The sequence below is a fragment of the Narcine bancroftii genome, chromosome 11, assembly GCF_036971445.1.
Source record: "Narcine bancroftii isolate sNarBan1 chromosome 11, sNarBan1.hap1, whole genome shotgun sequence".
NCBI classification, from domain to species: domain Eukaryota; kingdom Metazoa; phylum Chordata; class Chondrichthyes; order Torpediniformes; family Narcinidae; genus Narcine; species Narcine bancroftii.
The window spans coordinates 94,035,852-94,056,079 of NC_091479.1; the positions used below are offsets into that span (position 1 = coordinate 94,035,852).

The 20,228-nt window shown below is 38.5% G+C and overlaps 1 protein-coding gene across 9 annotated transcripts in view; it reads right to left on the reverse strand.

Annotated features, from left to right (window-relative positions):
- The window catches only part of tmem19 (transmembrane protein 19), a 52,139-nt gene that overhangs the window by 3,615 nt on the left and 28,296 nt on the right, over positions 1–20,228 (reverse strand). For 3 of the 9 annotated variants that reach the window (XM_069904066.1, XM_069904065.1, XM_069904063.1), the window contains exons 4-7: positions 16,981–17,118; positions 12,264–12,518; positions 9,527–9,736; positions 5,262–7,777 (exon numbers count right to left, since the gene is read on the reverse strand). In XM_069904066.1, coding sequence (XP_069760167.1) covers positions 7,605–7,777; positions 9,527–9,736; positions 12,264–12,518; positions 16,981–17,118 — 776 coding nt within the window. In that variant the 3' untranslated portion in view covers positions 5,262–7,604. Of the gene's footprint in view, positions 1–256; positions 503–788; positions 873–943; positions 1,044–5,257; positions 7,778–9,526; positions 9,737–12,263; positions 12,519–16,980; positions 17,119–20,228 lie in introns of those variants that run through there. The other 6 variants (XR_011346732.1, XR_011346731.1, XR_011346730.1 and 3 more) reach the window with 5 other exon arrangements.

Sequence of the window (20,228 nt, forward strand, 5' to 3'; positions counted from 1 at the left end):
TTTCCTGTAATAGGCTGTTCTAGAACTGGTATGCATAGATTTAAGATGAGAGGGGAGAGATTTAAGAGAAACTCCAGGGGTAATTCCTCCACCCTCCACTCCCCACTCCTCCCCCTCCCCACCCCCCGAGTGTGGTCTGTATCTACTACCAGAGGAAACTAGAAGCAGGCACAATTTTGACATTCAAAACCATTTGGACAGATGTGGATAGGAAGGACATGGACCAAATGCAAATAGCACTACACAAAATGCTAACCTGGTCAGCAAGGACGTGTGGGGCCAATGGGCTTGTTCTATGTTGCAACCTGGTCAGCACGGACGTGCGGGGCCGATGGGCGTGTTCCATGTTGCAACCTGGTCAGCACGGACATGTTAGGCCGATGGGTGTGTTCCATGTTGCAACCTGGTCAGCACGGACATGTTGGGCCAAAGGGTGTGCTCCATGTTGCAACCTGGCCAGCACAGAGGTGTTGGGCCAGTGGGTGTGTTCCAGATTGGATGACTACAACATATGTATAAAAACAGAATTTGGAACTATAGAGAGATGTCAAGTACTGTACTGTATGAAAAAAATAAAATCAGTAATGTAGTGATATTTTGTTACATTTCAAACCAAGTTACCACCACTGGATAGATGCTTCAGACATTTTAGTCCAAGCACATTTTGAAAGGTTTATATAAAGAAAATATTTATATTGTATTTAAATCTGGAAAGTGTAAATGAAGATGTGATTTACAAAGTCAGTTTATTTGAACAAAGTTTAAAAACTACAGATAATAGAACTTACTCAGCAGGATTCACGTGCTTTTGTTTCATCAGTCTTTGTGAGCATGGAGATAACATGCTGTCTGTAGGACTTTTGAAAAGTTTCCTAGACAAAGAAACAATGATTTGTGCATTGAAGTATCAGAAGACAAAGATATTCTCTTTCAAAATGCTTACTTTTCCTGTGCTCGTTTCCTTTTTGTCAGACTTGGAGTTGGGGGCTGTTGGTTTGGATCAATATGTTGCATCACGGCTTTGTTTGTATTCATGTTAAAATCTAGGGAAAATTTAAAAAAATCTGGTTAAGGTGAAAACTGTTTGATTCAAGAATCTGGAGATAAGTACAACTTTTGAAGACATCAATAGAGAAAAATATGAAGCATCTCTAAATTACCAAATGGGAATGTAGTAAGTCCTGAAGTTTCACTAAACTTCAGACTGAACAAGCTCTCACCACTAAGTTTAATTTTCCCTTGGATCCCAGATTTTTTTTCTCTTTTGACTGGCCTGCTGTGTAAAACCTTGTGAAAAGACACACTAAAATCTATGTAGACTACATCAAGCACATCTGCCTCTATTCAATTTTATATCAACTTTTCCATTTTTTCCTTATGCATAAAGCACAGTAACAGGCCTTTGCGTCCCATGAGCCTGTGCACCCTAAGTAAACCAATTAATCTACAATCCTGTATGCTTTTTGAAGGATGGGAAGAAACTGGAGCACCCAGAGGAAATCCATGCAGACATTGGGAATGTACAAACTCTCTTTATAGACAGTGCCAGATTTGAACATTCTCACTGTAATGGCATTGCACTAACTGCTATTTTTGAAGTGGAAATAAAGAGGTACATTGAAGTTGGTCAAAAACAGTTTACTTTACAAATGCATATTTACTATATCCAATTAATCATTGCTCTTTTTAAATGAAAAATATACTACCCCCTGTGGAATGAATTCCAGTACGTTTTGGCCACAAATTTCAGCCAAGTGGCCTATAATTACTTTGATTTAAACTAGCCATTCTCAGTCCTTTTTTTGGCCATGGCCCCCTGAGGACTCTGCTCAAAGTTTATGGACTCCCCTTCCCTGTGAAGCAGTCAAGTTTAGTTGGTTTCTTCTGTGCTTCTTCCTACCAATTGTTATAATTGCCAAATTATTTCATAGCTTCCCTTTGAAAAGTGCATTTAACTAAAGCAATAACTTCACAATCACATTAAAAACAAAACACCATCATCATTCTAATTGTGAAAACTAAAATCATTACAAATCTCAGCAACACAGTGATGAAACAGAGCCTCTGGCCCAATGAGTCCACACTGACCATCAGCCACCCATCTACTTTTCTTTTTAAAAGTTTGTATTGGTATTTGATATTCAAGCAATACATTTAAAAAATATAGGAAAAAGATTTCAAATATGAACACAATTCAAAGGACCAACACACATTGATAATAGTGTAGTAAAATATAACATCAAAAGAGAAACCAACTCAAAGAAATAAAGGAAAAATAAAGTTACTTTTGAATTAATTAAAGAAAAATATACAATTGCCTATCCTTCTCTCACTCTGTACAATTTTTAATCCAAAGTTTTATCAACCATGAATAATACAACTTTGGATTAAAAAAATTCTTACAAAACGAGAAGAGAAACGACCCATTTACACATCCAAATTTAATTCCATGTATTAAAACCTTCTCATCAATGTTCCCTGGATTCTTCTACTACATATGAGAGGCAATTTACAGTGGCCCCAATTAACCTACAAATCCACACGTTCTCAGGATGTGGGATGAAACACCAAAGTCATAGTGGGAACATGGCTCAGACACCACACAAGGTCAGGACTGGAACTGGTTTTTTTTTGAGGTAGTGACCACACTGGCTGCATTAACCACTCTGCTGTTCCACCCACATCCTCAAGATGTTTAAAATTTAAAACAAGAAATCTGCAAATGACAGAAAGCTGCTGTTCCACCCGCATCTTCAAGAAGATGTTTAAAATTAAATCAAGAAATCTGCAAATGACAGAAAGCTGCTCTTCCACCCGCATCTTCAAGATGTTTAAAATTAAGAACAAGAAATCTGCAAATGACAGAATGCTGAAATAAAATAAAAAAAAATTGCTGGAAGCACTCAGGACACCTCTGGAAGGAAAAACAGTTAGTATTTCAAGTATTTTTCAGGCTTTCCTTGGACAGATGCTGCCTGGCCTTATGAATGCTTAGCACATTTTAGTTTTATGCCAAATCAGTTAGCATTGTGTCTCGCAAATTGGCCCTCCACTTTCCGAAGTTACCTCTGGCTCTTTAAATATTCTGATTTGGGGGGGGGGTTCCAATTGTTTTCAAAATTTACAGATTTTGCTCTTTTCCCCACAAAAAATCTTTTAGTTTTGAAATGAGTCGTTGACACCTGGCTTTGATCGTCATCACTCAGGTAAATAGGTTAAACCAATCAACAACGTGCATCACATGTATCTTGTTCCATTGGTTACAATCTGCAGTTTTAATGGACTTTTCCCTGAACGCCAGATCAGATGATAATAGTCCAGTAAAACATGATTACTTTCTCAAAAACGAATAAAAAGATTGGAAGGGATATTCTGATTTTAGAGAAGGCCAATTCATTTGAAAATAAACAATGCTCCCAAGAAGCCATTTGATGACATTACCCAAGGGGGTCTCATCAATACAAGTCGTGAGGACTAAAAAGAAGAAGCCCCACATTCGAACAGCACTCAGCCAAAGGATGTGGCCCCTGGACGTGCAGGCGAGCATTGCCAGCAGTGATTATTTATACTCACTCCGTTACGAGAACATGCCACTTGTATCTAAAAGCCGACCCCACCCCGATGAAGCCCCAAACGCTGGTGATGTCCACAGAAAGTACCCGCTGAGTTTCTCCAGCCCTCGGTGGAGGAACTGAGTCGCATCGCCCCGAAACGCCTTTTTCCCCCCCTTTCCCCCTTTCACACTGGCGCCCTTACCCGCCACCACGTCCCACGATCGCGCGCCCTTCAAACCGATCGCGACGCGAAACCAACCGCCAATGGGCGGGGGCGGGGGCGGGGCGCCCGTCACTCACGTTTTCGGCGCGCAGGGCGAATGAGGAAGGGCAGCGTCCGCGGGAAGAGGAGGGATTAACTCCACCACTTCGGCCCACGTGTCCATGTTATCTCGCATTTCGGGGTGGGATTGAGGGGTTGTCGTCTCTCCCGCTCGAAATAAATGCCTGCATTTGATTTACCTTCCTTCAATGAAAGAAAAAGCTGCTGGGAGCCGCAGTTGGACATTAAAAAGGGGGGAGGTTGGAGGCAGCAACAAGGAGCTGATTATTCCTGTAAAAGGGAGGCTTGGGGACCCTTCTTCAAGAAGCAGTAGTTTAATTCATGGACATATTTCAGGAGAACTTCTCTTGATTGCCTGAGCCCAGAAATTCAGTGCAATGCTGGAAAACTACTGCATTTCCTTGGTTGTGGGCAAGGAAACCCCTATGTTGATCTGGCCCGTTTCCATTCCAACATCAATGTCAGGTCATCAGTTTTGTGTTCTTTCATCCAACTCATTTGTGCAAATTGGTCACAGGATTCTTTTCACTCGGGGGGGAACCTGCAGCATTTGCTTATGGAAGTTGGAAAATTCTGAAGCCATTAAGTTAAATACTGTTCATCTCCACCAGTGCACCAGAAACAACACTAGGAGCAAGATTACACCCTGCATTTCAGATTTATTCTCAAGAGTACATACATGACATCATGTACAACCCTGAGATTCTTTCTGTGGGCAAGATGACCACTTATGAGCAGTATCAAAAAAACTGCATGCAATGTAACTAAACTGACTGCAATACTGAGGGAGAGAAAATAAGTACTGAAGCAAGTGTTGTCTGAGTTACTTGGGAGGCTTCTTAACTAACTTAGAGATATGATATTTCATTAACAGAAAAGCCTTTACTCACTTGTGCCTTCCATCTAAGGAAACCACACTCCACAGTTGTGCACTACAGTAAGAAGGGTGTGTTCTTAGGCAGTTACAAAATAGTTCACATTATCCCAACTATATAACAGTAAGAGTCCTTCATGGAGTCCCTGTTGTGTTGGGAAGACTGATGGTGCACCTGGCAGGGTTCTGAAAATCTGCACTAACCAACTCATTGGGAAAAGCGCCATGCAACAGTAAATAGTAGCGTCTGAAGAATGGATCAAATCTTCACAAAGAATGAATCCTTCAAAATTCTAGTGGAGTTGGCAGAATTTGCAAATGATAATGTATTGAATATGGAGTCTGATGGTAGAAAAGGCAACAACAAGAGGAATTCTGTTCTTGCCCAGTTTGGCTGGAGCAGTGATGAAAACCAGAATAGTTGTGGTGGAAAATGAAACTTTGTCGCAGACAGAATGAGTTGAATGGACTTTTTTGCTGATATTTATTATATTATTTTTGAAATTGTACATCCAAACAAAATAGTTAAAACTTTAAAAAATTCAAAAAAGTTGCATGCATGAGAATATCTATTAAATATACATTATAACAATTGTGGCAAGTTAAAAAACAAATTCAGATTGTATACCAAATTAGTTAGATAAAAGGTTGCATAATGAAAAGCCTGTTAATCTGATGCAGACAGCAAACAAATCTTTAATAGTTCAATAAATATGGCAATTTACTCCATTTCTGAATATTTCACCCTTAAATTTTTCAACTTTGGTTGATCTAAATTTTTGCAACCAACCTTTTAATTCAAGAAATTTAAATTTAGAAATTGGATGATAATTTAGGCAATTTAGTTCTACTTGTATATATTGTACTTGTTCATTGGGCAACCTGGTTAAACATTAGGAGCCTGTTGATTTAAAAGGGATCATTTTAAGCAGTATTTTCTCATGGATAAGTTAAATCTAAATGTAAACACAAGATTTATTAGTTTTATTTACATCTAAAGCTTATATGCTTGAAAACATCAGCACAATCTCATAAAATCAGTGGGATTGCTTTATGAGAAACACATTTACATTATCATTTTCCATCATATTTTGCTTGTGACATACAAAGCTATTCAGCCAATCAAGTCCATGCCAAATATCAAAGTATTTCTATCAAGCCCACGTTAATTTCTTGGAAACCTTTTGACTCACTCGCTCAGAAACTTGTTATTCTTTTGCAATTCAGCTATGCCAGGAGCAAATAACATTGCATCTTTGAGATATGGGATGAAAACAGAATCATGCTTACATTAGAGTTATTGGAGATAACTAATATTTATATAATAACACAGAAAATAACAATGTATGCAAATTTACTCACTGGTAAAGAACTGATAGATTACTGAAGGGAGGAGTAATTTTAATCCATGGAAGTCCTTTTATTAAGCATTGTATTCATGGACCAGAAAGCATAGTTGAAAATAAAGACATTTCAGTGAAAGGGTGATAGGATGAAGCAAATTAGTAGATCATCAGTGAGGATAATTTAATATGAGGGAAACAAAAAATCTGCAGACCCTGTGATTGTCATAAAAACAGCAAAATACTGTGTGAACTCAGCTGATCTTTTATCATGGCGTGATTTTTGCAAGGACTAAATGAATTTGCCTTGGGACATGCAATTTAATTAATTTCAGAATAAAAGTAAAAAAACTAATTGATGGTTTGGAAGAATGTGCTAATTTGTCCATTATTATGTCTAAATCTGAATTAGGAAGAGTTGTTAAAAAAATACAAATATTTTCTACTTTAACAAAAGCATCTTCTAACATTTGTTACAGAATATACATTCATTCTTATTATCCATCGATTGGTTTCAACAACTTAGAGTGAAAGTTGCTGCGGAGACCTGAGAAATTCTCAGCGAGGCACTTTGCTTTCACTCCTTAACTGTGATTTAGGGACTGGAGAAGACTACTCATATTAACTTACATTAATGCTTTTACAAAAGAAAAAACTTTGTAGTCACAATAATGTGTTATCCATGGGAAATTACAAACTCCTATCCCTAATAATAGTCATCAAGCAGACAGCACAGAAATAGGCCCTTTGGCACAATTAGTCCACGCTCACCAAGAGGCCTTTCTACACTAATTCAATTTGCCTGCATTGGGCCTAAATCCATCTGCTCCTTTCTGATGCAAGTACTTCTCCATGTGTCTTTTAAACATTGTAATTGTGTATGTCTCTACCACCTCTGGCAGCTTGTTCCATCTAATGGTTAGCATAGCAGTTAGCGCAATGCTGATACAGTGCCAGCGATCGGAATTGGGGTTCGAATCCTGCGCTGTCAATAAGTATGTTCTTTCCTCTGGGTGCTCCAGTTTCTTCCCACCATTCAAAACGCATCAGGTTGTAGGTCAATTGGGCACCATGTGCTCGTGGGCTGAAAGGGCCTGTTACTGTGCTGTTTGTATGTCTAAACCAAGAAACCCAAACGACTGCTTCCTAGGGAAGGGGGCCCATAAACTTTGAGCAGAGTCCTCGGTTGGGGGAGGGCATAGCCGAAAACAGCATATAACCACCAGATCTCCCTTCTCAGTTTAAACCAATAGCCTCTCATTTCAGATTCTTCTACCCCAGGAAAAACATTTTACCCTATCCATGCCCCTCTCATAAGCCTCCAAAGGTTATTTAGTTAGAGAGCGAATAAGCACAATTTATTGATAAACTTCAAGATATTTGAATTAAGAAATAAAGTAATTTTTACAAAATTACAATAACAAATTTTAAATCAAAATCCTGAGGATTCATTTCATTAACTTAAGTTGCACTCTAAGAAATAAATAAATGCATGTTCATTTTGATTTTCTCTTCTATTGCACTATTAGATGTTTATTTTTTATACCTTTCTAAATTGTTAGCTTCCTTGGCCAAAAGGGCCAGGTAATTCCTGGCAACAGCAGAGCAATAAGGATGGTAGAGAAGAGGTTCACTGCATTGTTATCCAGGATAGGCTTTCCTGATATGTGCCTTGCATTTGGAGTAATGTGGTTAACAACCATTCCACTGTCTTCATCAAAACCTGTAAGGTCACAAGAATTATAAAGTAATAAATGGAAACATGTATAAAGCAAACAGTTCTGATCCAGTTTTGTTCCATTTTAAAAACATACAAATTGTACTTGGTACATAAACTCTGACTTCAGCTGATCTAAAAATATGTACTTTGACTTTCAATATTCAGAATATTAAACTTAGACATACAGCATGTTATCAGGCCCTTCAGGCCAATTGCCTGGCTGCCCAATTACACCCAATTGATCAACAATGCTGTATGTTTGGAAGGGTGGGAGGAAACTGGAACACCAAGAGGAAATACACACAGACACTGGCACAAAATACAAACTCCTTGCAGTGTGACAGATTATGTTATATTGTATATAGATGTATCTTAAAGGAGACAAATTGTGGCAGGTTTTTTTTAGTGTAGGTCACAAAAAGATACAAACACTAACACAGTTCTCATTTAAAATGCCAGAGCTCTGCTCAAGCCAGATAGTTCAGGCTCCAAGATCCTTTGCAGAAACTTTGAAGAATGCCTATAAGGACTTCACAAGTAGGTGTTAAGTGGACATGCTGTGGAGTAATGGATTTTTGTTTTGGAAAGCAACAGATGAATTGACTGAGAAGAAGAGGCCCGGTTTATAGAGAGAGACAGAGTTCAGCAGCTGGGACTGGAACATGACAAGCTGGCAAGCTTGTGGAGAAACTTCATTTTGAAGACGGGTTGTGAGTTCTTACTTCAGCCTGTTCAAAGCCCTTGTGGTGCAAACAAGAGGAGATGGCTGGCTGTATAATGTTTCACTTGAAATAAGGGAAACAGAAAAGGAACTCTGTGATGGCCTGAAAGAAAGGTTACCATCTGGAAAACCCTGAGGGGGCAAGTTTCTTCGGTAAGACACTGAAGTGGCTGATTAGAAAGAATCAGTTTGTATCCAAGCAAGAAAGAAATCTCTCTCTGAAAACCAACAAGAACCTTCCTGAGCAGTAACCATTGGTCTTTCAAGCCCCAAAGCCTAGTGAAATTCATAAATGTTAAAATTCTATGCACAGTATAAGAATTGCCAGATACTGGTGAACTTGGAGGAGTGAAAAGTGAAATTGGACTGTGAATCAAAGAACTTTTCTAAACTTACACACATTACATACACGTGCGCTTAGAATTAGGAGGTGAGTTAAGACAATAGCGATAAAGTTAAAGTGTGATTCTGTTTTTATGTTTAAATTAAAAGCAACTTTTGATTAAGTAACCATTTGTCTTGGTGAATTTCTATTGCTGCTGGGTTTTGGGGTCCTCTGGGCTCATAACAGCTGGCAATGCTGGATTTGAACCTGAGTCACCGGTGCTAAAATAGTGTTGTGCTAACTGTGCCACCCCCAAATTAAAGCATTAATATGTAGCAATACATTAAAAAATATATTCAGTAATTGTAAGTGTGCTGTGAATTTATATCATTTGTTTGGAATGTTTCATTAATTTCCTTGTCTTTTAAATACTTTCCAAAGTACCCACTGTTGCATCTTATTAATGTGTAGTAAGGTGGAATTGACACAAATTTCTCCAAACTAGGAAATAGTGCTATCACAAAGAAATAATTTAACTTTATCTTTTACAATAATTGAATAATTACGTCAACACTATTTTTAGCCCATAAACACACAAGAACAAACTTGCTTCTTTTACCAATCTTCAGTTTCCTCAGCATTCCATCTATGATCAGGAGAAAATAAATAAAATTAAATTTATTTGTTACACAATTAAAGCACAAACCTGAATACTGCATCGTGGCCCCTAGATAAGAATCCAAAATGGAACCAAGGAAACCTGCTGCAGCACCATACACAACAACTGGCCACTGAGGTGGCGAGCTATCCAGATCCTCCACAAACAGAAATTGAGTTAGAAGGTAGGCCAATCCAACAACTGTTCCACCAAGTAAACTTGCTGCAAGACCCACAAGAGTGATTCCTCCATTAGTACCTGAAAGAAAGTAACTAATTTTAGTAATTTTATTTTAAGAAAATTAGTCTTTCACTTCTTGTCATTGATTCGGCATGAGTAATTCTTCCCACATCGTGAAATAGTTGAAATTAACTTGGTTTCGTGTTCTGTGGCAATTGAATTCCCAGCTCTGGAAATCTGATAAATTAGAAATGATGAATTATTAGCTTTATTCCAGATTAAGATGGATACACTTTGGATTATAAAAAAATCAGCAAAGTGGAGTTGAGGATATTAGATAAGACCTTATCTTATTGAATGGAAGAACAGGCATTCCTTCTGTGATTCAGAATCCAACATCTTTAGTTTATAGTGACTTCTTGAGTTACATTGACACTTTTTTGTAATGTTATATTGTTACTGGAAGCCTACCTACCAAGTACAAATCGAAGAATGAATAAAAAAAAAATCACAAACGTCTCAATAAAAACTGTAGTTAATTTTTAATGTGACAAATGAGTAGTATTTTAGAAATTTAATAAAGGCTGGGCAGTTAGAAATGAAAAAAAAATACAAATTAAGAAAAGGGAATCAACAGATGAAATGCTATCGTGGTTGTCAGACACAATGACTGTTTTTACTGAAATCTTTATGTATCTGTAATTCTTAACAGTTCCTTGGTTTCAAATTCATGTGTTAATACAAGACTGTACAATTCAGTGGTTTTTAGACAAGTGAAACTATTTCATACATGCACATTTGAATAAAATAGTCAGCTGACAGAAAGTGGAGTAAATGCATTAAAAACTGAATTTGTTTTCTCAGGTCTTGCTTCACAGTGTCATATGAAATAAATTCATATTCCTTACAGTATGGGATAAGAACATACACAGAAACTATAGCCATGCAATAAGCATATCCTGTCAGTTTTCCAGCAATGGATAATAGGGAAGGAGATGGAGCAGCATTGTAAAGACAAGGAACAATCAAATTCAATATTAGAGTAGTAACAATGGAGGACTTCAATTATCCCAATACAAGATTTGAAAATACAATATATAGGGTCAAAGGGAAGAGGCTGGTAGAATCTTGAAATGTATGCAAATATTTTTTTTTTAAACTAGAAATCTGATAATATGCTGGCTAACTATTTGGAAATCTCAATGGTTTACCAGCTTGCTAATTAGGTAAGATTTTCCACGCTTTTTAAACTTATTGGCCGTGGGTTCCCTTGAAAGTTACTCGGCTTTGTTTTCCCACTCCCTTGAAACTTCGCAATCACTGGGAAACAAAATTGTTATAATGCATAACATCCAACCAAACAGTGAATTAAGTGTGTTGGGGTACTAATAAAAACATATGCTTGTTTGGATCATCAAAGTCCTGAACGTGCAGTATTATCAGAACACTGTTTTCTGCCGAAGGAAGAAGAGCTGAGTCCAGTTTTGGGAAATGGTGAGGAACAAACTGTGTGTTTCACTGAGAGGATTGGGAAGAGGTCACAAATGGAGTTGCAAAGGAACTGCACCCTGGATGATCAAAGAAAGGTTAAAATGCAATGCAAAAAGTAGGTTATGGTAAATGTTGAATTATAATTCAATTAAATTAAAAGTGAGAAAAGAGCAAAGAGTAGATGATAGATCCATGAACCTCTGAGTTTGTTTTTTGCAAAAGTCTTTTGTAAACATAAATAGTAAAAAGATGACCAGAAGTAGATGCGAAGTCTAGGACTCTTAATTTCACACACATCTTAAATCTCTCCACAGTCTACTTAGCAAAGAATCTCACCTAATCTTTCCCAATAGCCACTCAAGAAAGCTGTGGAAAGGGACATGGACATGGAGATGAAGGTGGTGGGGGTTCCAGGAGGCTGTGGGGACCTTTGGAGTCAGAGTGTACTGGGGAAAGGGCATTTGGCCACATGCATGCCAGCAGCAGATCATAGCAAGGAGATAGTGTACAGGAAGATTATGTGCCTGGCAAGGGACAGGCAGGCACAACCACATCTTCTTCTAAGTGGTAAAGTATCCCACTGGCAGGGACTTAGAGGGGAATTCCAGGAACTCACAGAGTTGAGGCATTGGAGAAGAGGTAGGTGTGCAAGCTGCTGGTGGGTGAAAATTGGAGGAGTGCCTGCACATGGACTGTTGGGTGGGACTTAGAATATTGCAATGTGGAGTGGGAAGTTGGGAAGGGGCAAGTTCAATTGAGAGGTGAACAGAGAGCAGAAGGTTACATGATAAGGGACATGCTCACAAGAGGGTCCTGTATGTGAGGAGGTGATACAGTACATCTGCACGTACAGAGAGAATCTGCTTGTGTGAATAAGGATGGGAGAGATCGCGTGTATATGAGGAGATGGGAAGGAACAATTGATTGGCTGGTAGGATTTGTGGTACACATTGTGGTTAAAAACTTAATATTAGAGAGTCAGCTACCACTGCAAATAAATAAAATCGCAGTTTAGGTAAGCCTAGGTGATTATTTTTATTCTTCTGCTTTAACAACTATATATATTAAACTATCTGAACCTGACCAACGTGGAAAATGAAATGTATATTCTTACCAATCGGTACCTTCTCCCAAGTGGTTATCAGTCTTGGTTGCTTCTTACTAACAACACTTCCTATTTCTGATGCCCATGTATCTCCTGAGCTGCAAGCCAGAGCACCCAGGAGGGACAGACACATCCAGGAGGCAGTGTGTTGTTTTGAAAAATTAATTGCAATTTCTCCTGGCCCATTTTCAATCATATAAAGCAAGGCTATTTCTGTGGGAATGCCTCCATTACAGAATACTTGTAGCCAATTCCTCTGGCCACCTGTAAACAAAAAAAATGTGCATTAATGTAAATATAGATTTTTCAATTAAAAAAAAACCACTTCAAAATATCTATTGCACAAATGCAGCACAAACGACAATCTGAATGTATTTGTATTTAAAAAATAAAGAAATTGGTGTTAGCTTGATTTTCTAATTTTGAAGAGAAATATTATAAACCTTTTTTTTTGTAAAAATTTAATATCACGCTCAAGTCTAATGTATGACTTTCTTGGTTCATTTTATTGGACATGGCTCTCCCCACCTCCCTCCCCCCCGCAAAAAAAAGTCGGTATATGCTTCAAGCTAAAATAACACTGATCATAAAAGTGGCAAATAATGACAGAAAACAGGAACTCCTGTGTTCTCATCTGCTCAAGTCACTTGCTTGACAATTTCTTGGTTGAGATACTAGGGTTATACTTCTACCTCCTTGAAAATTGTGGTTGCAATACAGAAATAAGACAGCCAACTCAAGCTCATTCATCTGGTGGCAAAATTATTTATCTGTCTGGCTTCCTAATCCATAGCTTCCCTTAAACTTAATTGGCTGACCCTTGACTGTGCCTTATATCCTTCCTGCACCTCTGATCTTAACCCCTCCCCTGCTGTACAGACAAGATCAGATTTGACTGGTTCACACATTCGCCCTCACCAGCTTCTCCATTGGATGGATCATCATTGAATTTCTGCCACATTCAAAGAGATTCCACCAGGCACATTTGCCCCTTTCCTTTTAGTGTTTCAATTGAATCTTTTCTCTTTGCAACTCCCTGATCCACTCTTCCATTTCCTTTCCCATGGCACTTCCTCCATTCAACTGGACGTGCAACAACTCTCCTTTTATCTTTCCAATTTCACCTTAAAGGGATGCAAACAATCCTTTTAGGTGAAGCAGCAATTTGCTTGCTTTTCCTCCTATCTAGAGTAGTGAATTCTGTGCTCATTTTATTGCAGAGCATCTGCGTTCAGTCTGTAGGGGTGACCCTGAGATTCTGGGAACATGTCACTTTAATTCTTTATCTCACTCCTCCATGAATGACCTCTCTGCAGCCTCCTCCACTGCTACAAAAGCCCAGAACCTCAACTTCCATTTGGGTATTCAAGATTGTATTAATGCCTCCCAGGTCTGATGTAGGACATCCATCTGAAAATATTGACTCAATTTTTCTCTCTTCACAAGCTCAGCCTGACCTTCTGGGTATTATTATACACCCATGTGTGACCAAACACTGCACCAACTCCATCTTGAAGTTTGCAGATTAGACAACCATTGTAGGCCAGATCTCAAACAATGGCAAGACGAAGAATAGGAAGGAGATAGAGTCTGCTGGCATGGTGTCAGGATAACAGCCTCTCTTTCAATGTCAGCAAAATGAAGGAGCTGGTCATTGACTTCAGAAAATGGAGAGGAACACTTGTCCCAGAATACATCAACAGTGCTGAAGCGGGGCTTCAATTTCTCAAGAATACACATCACCAATATCCTGTCCTTGTCTAACTCTATTGATGTTATAAACATAGTTACATGGATAGGAGAGGACTGGAGGGGTATGGACCGGGTGCTGGTCAGTGGGACTAGGAGGGTGGGGATTTGTTACGGCATGGACTAGTAGGGCCAAACTGGCCTGTTCTGAGCTGTAAGTGGTTATATGGTTAAGACACTACTTTCTCAGAAGTCTGAGGAAGTTTAGCACATCCCAGAATTCTCTCACAAAGTTTTCCAGATGTACCATAGAAAGATTCCAGTCCAAGTGCATCACAGCAAGATAAAGAAACTGTTGGGAACTGGAGAGTGGTAACCATAGGTCAGGCCATCACACAAACCGATCTCTCCTTCATTGACTCTGTCTATACCTCCTGCGATCTTCAGAAAGCTGCTAAAATATTAAAAGAACTCGTCCCATCCCAGTTGTACTTTCATCTCCCTGTCATCAGGCATAAGATACACTGTTTCAATACACAAAGCCCCCAGATGCAAGGACAGTTTCTTTCCTACAATTACCAAACTCTAAAATAGATCGTGCACGGGCAAAAGATGATGCACTTGCACTCATTTTTTTTAAAAATTGTACTTTGCTCTATACCCCAATGTTTTTGTACCTTTCTATGGACTATTGTAACACTGCTCCTTACTGTACACTATTGTTCTTTTTGTTAGTGCACTACCTGCTGTGAATTGACTTGCCTTCATTGCATACCAAACATTTTTTTACTTTATATTGACAATAAAACAATGGAATACTGCATTTCAGCTTCTTACACAATGTTTTATAATTCTCTGATAAGTAAGAAACCAGATGACTTCAATAGTTTAATCGCCACGGCAATCCTGGCGATATTCAATGTTGTTTCTGGATTCCTCCCCCATTATTTGAACTCTTGAGTCTTTCAGATATATCCTGCTTCTGCCTTTTTCAGATTTTAGATGCTGAAAGGACCAGCTGAGTTCCTCCAGCATTTCAGTGTGTTTACTACAATCACAGCATCTGCAGCCTATTGTATTTCACTCATCCAATCAGATATCCCTCGTCACCACCCAGCCACTCCAATTTAAAACTGCCTTGTTTTCTCTCTTAACCAGTTTTGGTGAAGTTCATGAAAATGAAAGTCGACTCTGATTTCCTTTCCAATGATGGTTTGACAAGCTAAACAGTTCTCGGATTTTCTGCTTACAAAGAAAAAAACCGTACTAGCGGCCGTAAGTCACATGGGTGTGATTGGGAGGGACGGACTCATGGGCCGTTACTGTGCGATATGTCTAAATTTAAATTAAAAATTTTATGGCCCTTCCATCTGAGAGGCTGAGTATTTCCACTTCCAATAGTTTCCAGCAATTACATTTTTATTTCGGCTTTTCAGCCAGTGGAGCATCAACCCTCAGTCAAAAGCCAAATGAAAACTGGATTACAGAGTTTAAAAAAAAAATAAACTGTATTCTTTCTATAAAACTTCAGCATGAAAACAAGACCTTCTTCAGAAAACCTCAAGAAAAGTGCTTTCTACTGAAGTATAGACTTGTACTGCAATCCAAGCATGTACAATTTTCCTGATAACGGGAGCTTTCAATAATCAAATGCACATTCCAACCGCTTGTGAAGATTCAGTAATACTGTCAATTTTTAATAGATTTTGTGACAAAAAATGATTCCGTAATTTATGTCACATAACTAGAACCTTAAGTTGTTCTGTTTTATTGTACCCGTTATGCAGCTCAGTTAAATGTTCTAAGAACTGTCCTGAATCTTCAGTGACATAGCTTTTGACACAAAAATCTAAAGTTTTATGCAAGATTTAGAAAGTAGTTGGGTGCAATCTTGCTCTTTTACAGTCCATTGGGGTTGAAGATGACCTGGTTCCTCTGCAGTCCTGTGGTTTCTTAAGTGGCTAATGAGGCCAAAGTGGGAACTGGTCACTTCCATAGAAGGGGTAGGTTTGAACATGGACCGTTCTTTCTGTTTCTTATGCAGAGCTGGTGTTCTCCCAATGCATAGATTCAAGTCTCTCTCTACCCATTCCAAACACTCTCTACTTAGAGCGGTCATGGGGCAGAAATTCCCATGTGTCAGTGAAGATAAGCACTTCTTCAAGGAGTCGGATTGCATGTTCGAACCATTTCCCTCTGTCTTTCAGGTAAGATGGTCCCCTGACAGGAGTATGGTGACAGGCAATGTGAATAATTTCCTCAAAGATCGTAATTACAAACATAATGTTGGCCTGAGAGTGCACACCAACTTTGGTTCACTGGTCCTTTACAACCCGTGGTAGCACAAAGCTTTTACTGTAGTAAATTAGAAAAGTTTTTTTTTTAATTAAGGCATACTGTTGGTAACAGGTCCATCCAGCCCACAAGCCTGTGCCACCCAGTTACACCCAAACGATCTAAAATACCAGTACGTTTTGAATGGTGGGGGGAAACCAGAGCACCTGGAGAACATATAAACTCCTTACAGAAGTTTGGGAAACACAGACACAACTTAAGGAGATGAACAAAAGTAACTAAAAAAAAAAAAGAGAATTCTTGATATTTCTGAAGGTAACACCAGAAATCGCAATATAGAATATTTCAGGAAGAGTTTTAAAAAATGGTGGACGAAACTAACTCAGGACTCAGACAGTGATAACGAAATAGAGGGAAGGTGAGACCGATGAAAAACGAGATCAAAGTATTTTTTGTTTTTAAAAACATCAATTATGCATTTACTGGACATGCTTTAATTATTTCATAACATCTTGGAGTTTATGACAATGTAATTCCAACGTACACACAGAAATAAACAGTACATCGATGCTGGACATTTGAAATTAAGAGGTGAAAACATGCAGCCAATTAGCCAGATAATCTGGAGGAAAGGTTAACATTGCAGGTCAACTCAGTGCCACAAACAGAGCTTCAGGTTCAAAATGCATTTTCCTTATTTCTCGTCACATTTTGGGCACAAAATATCATCTTGTAGCATTACCTTCTTTATATTCTGCATCCAAACGCTTTTTGGCTTCTGCCTTCCATCTTGTAAGTTTTGATGAGCTCACAAAAAAAGTTAGCAATGCAGAAAAGAAACTGTAGTTGGCAACTGTGAGAATGATTCCAACAATCACGGCTGCAAAAAAAATGTGAAAAAACACGATTATTATTCCCTTGCAACCAAGTTTATTTTCACCAAGGAACACAGCACTAAACTGTCAATAATGAATCTTGACGGGCCAAAAAAAGTCATGTTAGAATCCATTGATGAAAATCACCATTTCTGAAGATGTCAGTTTCCAATTTTATTTCACCCTAAATGATGTACAATACACCCTTGTCAAAATCAATCGTACAAAACAAGCAAGTTGATATCTAACAACATTTCTCTGTGTTTTTTCATACCCATCACCCAGAGAATTGACCTTCACACAAGTACTTTATAATGGAAGAGCTGCACTGTCATTTCTCCAGAATTGGATAAATTTATAGCACAAAATCAGTTGAATAGGTTCATTCTGAAAGACAAAGAAAAATGTGCACAATTTGAGGCAATAATGGTGACAAATTATTTGGGGGGTTCATATTTAAAGACAGAAGAATAATCTATTGGGAGACACTTTCTCAAAAATACTGAAAAGATGGTGTGATAATGAAACAGGGCAATTAATTATGTCTGCAATTAAACTTTACAAAAAAAAAGTATCATTTCTAATCTACACACTTGCCCAAACCATTAATTAAACAAAAGGGGCGAGGAAGAGGACATTTATTCTCTCAGACCTCAATTAGATAATGGGAGACTACTATAAGAAAAATAAAATCAAATCGATTAACTTATTAATATCTTAGCTTTCTCAATTTCATGATATCTTAAACTGCTTCAGAGCCATTTACTATTGAAGTGAGCATCGATTGGCACACACTAGGAGCAACTAATTAACCTACTGACCCAGACACCAATGGGATGTGCAAAGAAACCAGAAAAGACTTGCATATTTACTCACACCCACAGAAACGGGCCACACCGGAAGACAGGATTGTAAAGAAAGTATATGGTAAGCTTGTCGCCATCAGCCAAAGCAAAGAGTACAAGAGTTGGAATGCCATGTTACAATTGAACCAACTGTTTAGGCTGCACTTGTGATTATTAAGTGCAGTTCTGTCACCACACTATAGGAAAGATAGGATTATGCTAGAAAAGGTGCAAAAAGATTTCCCTGAAGCAAAGGTAGCATGACAGGCATATAATTAGAGGTATACAAGATAGAGGCATACAAATAGAAGAGAGAGCTAGTTTCTGATAGGAGGGGTGTCTAAAACTAGAGAGCGTATATTTAAGAAGGGAGGAAGTTTAAAGTGAATCTGAAGGGTACATTTTTCACTCGATTCATAGGTGGCATCTGGAAGGTGCTGCCAGCGAAGGTGGTGGAGGCAGAAACAGTAACAACATTAAAGATACATCAATGAACTTGGCATAGAGATATGCAATTAGAGCATGGTGATCAGCAGAATCTGTTACTACCACTGCCAGTACCCAAGGGAGGACATGGTTAGCCTTTACAGCGCCAGCGATCAGGACTGGACCTGGGTTGGAATCCCGCGCTGTCTGCAAGGAGTTTACATGTTCTCCCCATGTCTGTGTGGGTTTTCTCCATGGGCTCTGGTTTCCTCCCACCTTTCAAAATCATACTTATTAATATCTTAACAGTTCATTAACTTTAGGTTAATGGGGTGTAAATTGGGCGGCACAGACTCCTAGGGCTGAATTGGCCCGATACAGTGCTGCATTAGAACTCCACAAACATTAGGGTTAGGTGAGGATTGAACCTGGGTTGTTGGGGCTGAGATGTAGCAGCTTTTCTCATTTTGCCATTGTGCCACCCTAGGATCTTGACTATACACAAAAGAGGTAGTTATACAGTAACAGAAATTCAGACTGCAGTGGTTCAAAAGAAAAAGTTAATGTTCATAAACATTCTCATGAAGTGTACACACCCACACCAAGCATTTTCAGCTTTTAGGTATCAGGTATTTTGGTATCAAGGATATACAGTATTTTGCTTTCACACACAAAAAAAAGCTGCCAGAGAGAACAAGTGCGAAAAAAGTTCAAATGTAAACTGAAATTATGATCCTAGATCTAAAACCAAAAGGAGAACACTGGAAGTGCCCAGCATATCAAAGGTGGAGAGGTAAAGAGAATCAATATTGCAGCCCAATTTGTTGATAGAAGATAGGAGGAAAATAAGGTAGGAGGAGCCACTGAATCTGTAAAATATAAAGATTGTTAAGTGAAAGGGAAGAAAAAAAACCAAAATGCATGTCAGGCTATCCATTTTGGTACAAAGAATAGAAATGCAAAATATTGCCAAACTCAAGAGAAACCACAGGATGATGCTATGCAGTGAGATCTGGGTATCATTTTTACGTGAAGGGAAAGTTATTAAGCTGGTGCTGTAGTTATGAAGTAAGGCAAAAGGACCATTGAGTTTTTATTGCAAAAGGGGTGGAGTAGAAAAGGCAAGTCTTGCTACAGTTGTACAGAATGTTGATGAGACGACAGCAGCGTGTCTGCATACAGTTTTTGTCTCTATTTAAAAAGGGATATCCTTGCATTGGAGTCACCAGTGAAAGCTCACTTGGCAGAATCCTGAGATGATGCGGTTAATGCAAGGAACAATTGAGCTTTAGCTGATTACTTTAGAACAGTGGTCTTCAAACTTTTTCCTTTCCGCTCATATGCACTTTAAGTAATCCCTATGCCAGAGGTACTCTGTGATTAGTAAAGGATTGCTTAAGATGGTATGGGAGTGGGAAAAAAAAACGTTTGAAAACCACTGATTTAATCGTACCAAATTGACTTGTTATGTGCAGTTTCATAACTCCAAAGGAAATGGCCCAATGACAATTTTTCCTCAAGCAAAATATTTCAAGAACACTTGGAGCAGTGATTATGCATTTACTGGAGCAGTGATTCTCAACCTTATTTTCCTGCTCACATACCACTTCAAGTAATCCCTTACTAATCACAAAGCACCCATGGTATAGGGATTACTGAAGGTGATGTATGAGTGGAAAGAGAAAATGTTTAGAACCACACAAGATAACAGTGAAATAAAGCTTCCTGAGCAGGTTTGAAAGGATGCTGAAGGAATGTTTCTAGAAATCTTGGCATTTGAGCACAGTTCACGCATCATAAGAGGTCATGCATTTTAGATGGAAATAAATAATTTCTTCTGTCAA